The sequence below is a fragment of the Myzus persicae genome, unplaced genomic scaffold, assembly GCF_001856785.1.
Source record: "Myzus persicae strain clone G006 unplaced genomic scaffold, MPER_G0061.0, whole genome shotgun sequence".
Lineage (NCBI taxonomy): Eukaryota > Metazoa > Arthropoda > Insecta > Hemiptera > Aphididae > Myzus > Myzus persicae.
Window position 1 is genome coordinate 8,320 of NW_019101294.1, and position 3,498 is coordinate 11,817.

A 3,498-nucleotide genomic window follows, 5' to 3' on the forward strand; every position below is an offset into this window, starting at 1 on the left:
GGGGCAGCAAGGGCAGTGAGGGCAGCGGGGCAGCAAGGGCAGCGGGGCAGCAAGGGCAGTGAGGGCAGCGGGGCAGCAAGGGCAGCGGGGCAGCAAGGGCAGCCTTCTGAATGCTCTATTATATACTACTTACGTTTTACTACTAAAGCTTCCCTATGGATGCTGCAATGTATGAAAGTACAATTTTCTGTAACCAATTTTATTTTAGTCGCAACACCTCCATGTTTACCTGTCATAGCTCGAGCACAGTCAGAACAGAAACCGACACACTTTTTCCAGTTTAATCCATTTTCAACAAAAAAGTGGTTCAACTTTTTAAATATTTCGTCAGCGGTAGTTCGTGTTGATAGTGCTTCACAAAATAAAAAATCCTCTTTAATTACAGTTTGAAATACATACCGCACGTAAACCATAAGTTGAGCATAGTTTGATATATCTGTACTTTCATCAAGTTGTATGGAAAAAAAATCACTATTTTTCACTTGATCAATTAATTTTTCTTTAACGTTTAATGCCATACTTTCAATCCTGCAGCGAACTGTATCATTTGATAGTGATATCATATCAAGTTTTTTAGCTGACGGAACACCTAACATACAAGTTACCATATCTTTTGCCGCCGGTAAAATTAGTTCTTCGCCGATGGTATGAGGTTTTCCACACTTCGCTATTCTTAAGCTCACTAAGAAAGATGCTTCCACTGCTTTTTCAGTACTACCACTAAAAGATGATATAATTTTCTTTGTGCTTTTCATCTCTGACAATTTTCGAACGAAATAGTCATTTGGTTTGTTTTCTAACGTCGAATGTTTTGTAGAAAGGTGACGTTTTAATAAGGACGGTTTCATACTTTGGTTAGAAAGAATTTCAAAACAGATAACACATTGAGGCCGAGGCTCATTGCTTACGTCTATGACCGTGAATCCAATATTAATGTACTCAGGATCATATTTCCTTAAACATTTTCTTATATTCATAGGATTATTCACATCTTGACTTGCACTTTCCAACTTTGAAGCAGAACTTACTGAACAGGTATCAGACGTAGATTTATTGTCTGTTGCTATATTTAGCCACTTATCCATGTTTTTACTTTTTTAGTACTGATATAAAATAATGTACGAACATTTGTATAATGTACGAACGTAAATATTTAAAGAGACAAACTCGACAGCTTGCGTTGACTGACACCAACAAACTAAACGGCCGAAGAGAAAATATTTAGTACTGATATAAAATAATTAGATATAATATAAAATAATCAGAATTTATATACGTACATATGCGATAAATAACAATGATTTTATACGATATCTTATTTATTGACGTATTTCCCGTGAAATCTAACCTTTATTATCTGAGTATTAAAAAAAATACATGACGTTGTAATATCATCGCTACGCTAAGAATCTAATATTAATTGTTTTTAATTTTCCGTCCTAACACCATGCGGCCTTCCGCGTACCACCATGTAGTCTTTCGCGTACCACTAGTGGTACGCGTACCACAGTTTGAGAACCGCTGCACTAACGTTTAAATTTGCTTAATATTAAATTAAAATTAAGAACACAAAATTGGTCCTACTATTGTTATCTTCTTATTTCTATAAGTACCCGTTTAAAAGACGAGTAAATTGCATGTGGTTATGGCATACTCTTCATAATTTATGCGATATTGATAAATTGTTCTAAGCGGGGAATTATTTTATTACTATGTAATAATTTACCAGTTATATATAGGTATAATAAAATAAATATTATCTGCGAATACCTAACTATTGTAATATCTCATATCCCGTATCCAATAGCTTCCAATGTAAATATTAAACAAGATATGAAAAAAAATAAACATAATATTGGGCAAGCTAAAAGATTCTGAAGTTTTTTTTCTGTTTGAAATATAATATTATAAGAAAAACATTATATAAAATAATATCAATTGTGAAGTATTTTTTTTCAAAATTATAATATTATAACCTATAAGAAAACACGTTATTTTATGTAATACTATGAATTTTATTTATAGCTACTTCATTATAATAACATTTAGCCTTTGAATTTAAATTGTAATTTTATTATGACGTGTTTAATCAATAAATATTAAAATATGATTTGTCAAAAAATGTGTTTAAAAAAAATATATGTACTCACTTTTGCCCGGGTGTATTGCAGTTATATTTCCCATAAGATAGAACATATAACATAAAGCTAAAATAATATCCTGCTTAACCATGTTTGTAGAAACTGACGAACACTTAATGCTAACGAAGTCGTGAAGTTTAATAAGAAAATATTGTACCTATAAGAATAATATTATAAGTTATTCAACGACGATATTAATAGTGAGATACTGCAAATGAGATAAACAATATGTGTATTCAGTGCCACTGAGTAAACCATTTGGGGAAATAGTAGTAGATTGAAGGTAAATAATCTTTTGTTGCCTACATAATACGTACAATACAGGTGGACGTGTAAAAAAAAAAGTGTGTATATTTACTAACTAAACCTTATATATTTCACAACCAATAGCATATCCACCATAATATATGAATAATAAGTAGAATAATATAATATTTTATTATTAAATGAATAAAATAATTTTATGCTGGAACATGATAAATTAATTTAATATAACGTACCGTCAAAACACTAGCGTATAAACGAAAAAAGCATATAATATGTCAAATGTCAACGTACATCATAAATTCATAAAGATAAGAAACGACAGACCCATAGTCACGATTATTTTTAATTGTATATTTAATTTCATAGCCAACAAAGTTTTTTGTTTAGAGATATTAAAAAAATATTAATCGTTGTATGCACCACCGATATTACATGTAAAATTATTAAAAATCGTTGGGTTATTGAGAAGCATAATTCTGGGAAAATATGTCATTATAATATTATCTTACATGAACATAACATTATAAGGCCACCATCATCAAAATTTTTAAATATTTTCGCCAACATTTATTGGTTATAACATGTTGTAATATAAGTATTTTATTCTTCTTGTGTATTGTTTTTATCAATAAAATATTTATTTTAATTATGTTATATTTTAATTTAATACAAGATTCTTCGCAAGGTATACTATCTATGACACTTAAAACAAGTTTGGCGGAATATAAATTAATTTTTTATGAGAGTTCAATTTTTTTCGACACTTAATTTGTTGTGCTTTCATTCGTGTTCAATATTTTGATGTATCATATTTTTTTTTTTGTACATTTCTTTCAAACTACTCGCCCATTATCCTTTTAACCGCAGAGTTTATCTAGTTAGGTACATTGGTTATAATAATATATAATAATGGCAGGAAATTGCGAAGAACTTAAAAAAATACCAGTTGTTATTTTTTTTTTTTTATCACTTGAGTCAATAATAAGTATGAAACGGTGCGTATTCTATATTCGAACAAATATAGAGGCATCTTAATCTGGCACGGGTTGAATCGGAAGGTACGACGATAGGTAAAAGCTTATGAACAATG

General features: G+C 30.0%; 1 protein-coding gene across 1 annotated transcript in view; it reads right to left on the minus strand.

Moving 5' to 3' along the window:
* Positions 1 to 1,085, minus strand: part of LOC111028563 (zinc finger BED domain-containing protein 5-like) — a 6,685-nt gene extending 5,600 nt beyond the window's left edge. Inside the window, exon 1 of the mRNA XM_022307255.1 lies at positions 483 to 1,085. Coding sequence (XP_022162947.1) covers positions 483 to 1,085 — 603 coding nt within the window. The remainder of the gene's footprint in view (positions 1 to 482) is intronic.
* Positions 1,086 to 3,498: the final 2,413 nt, after the last annotated feature.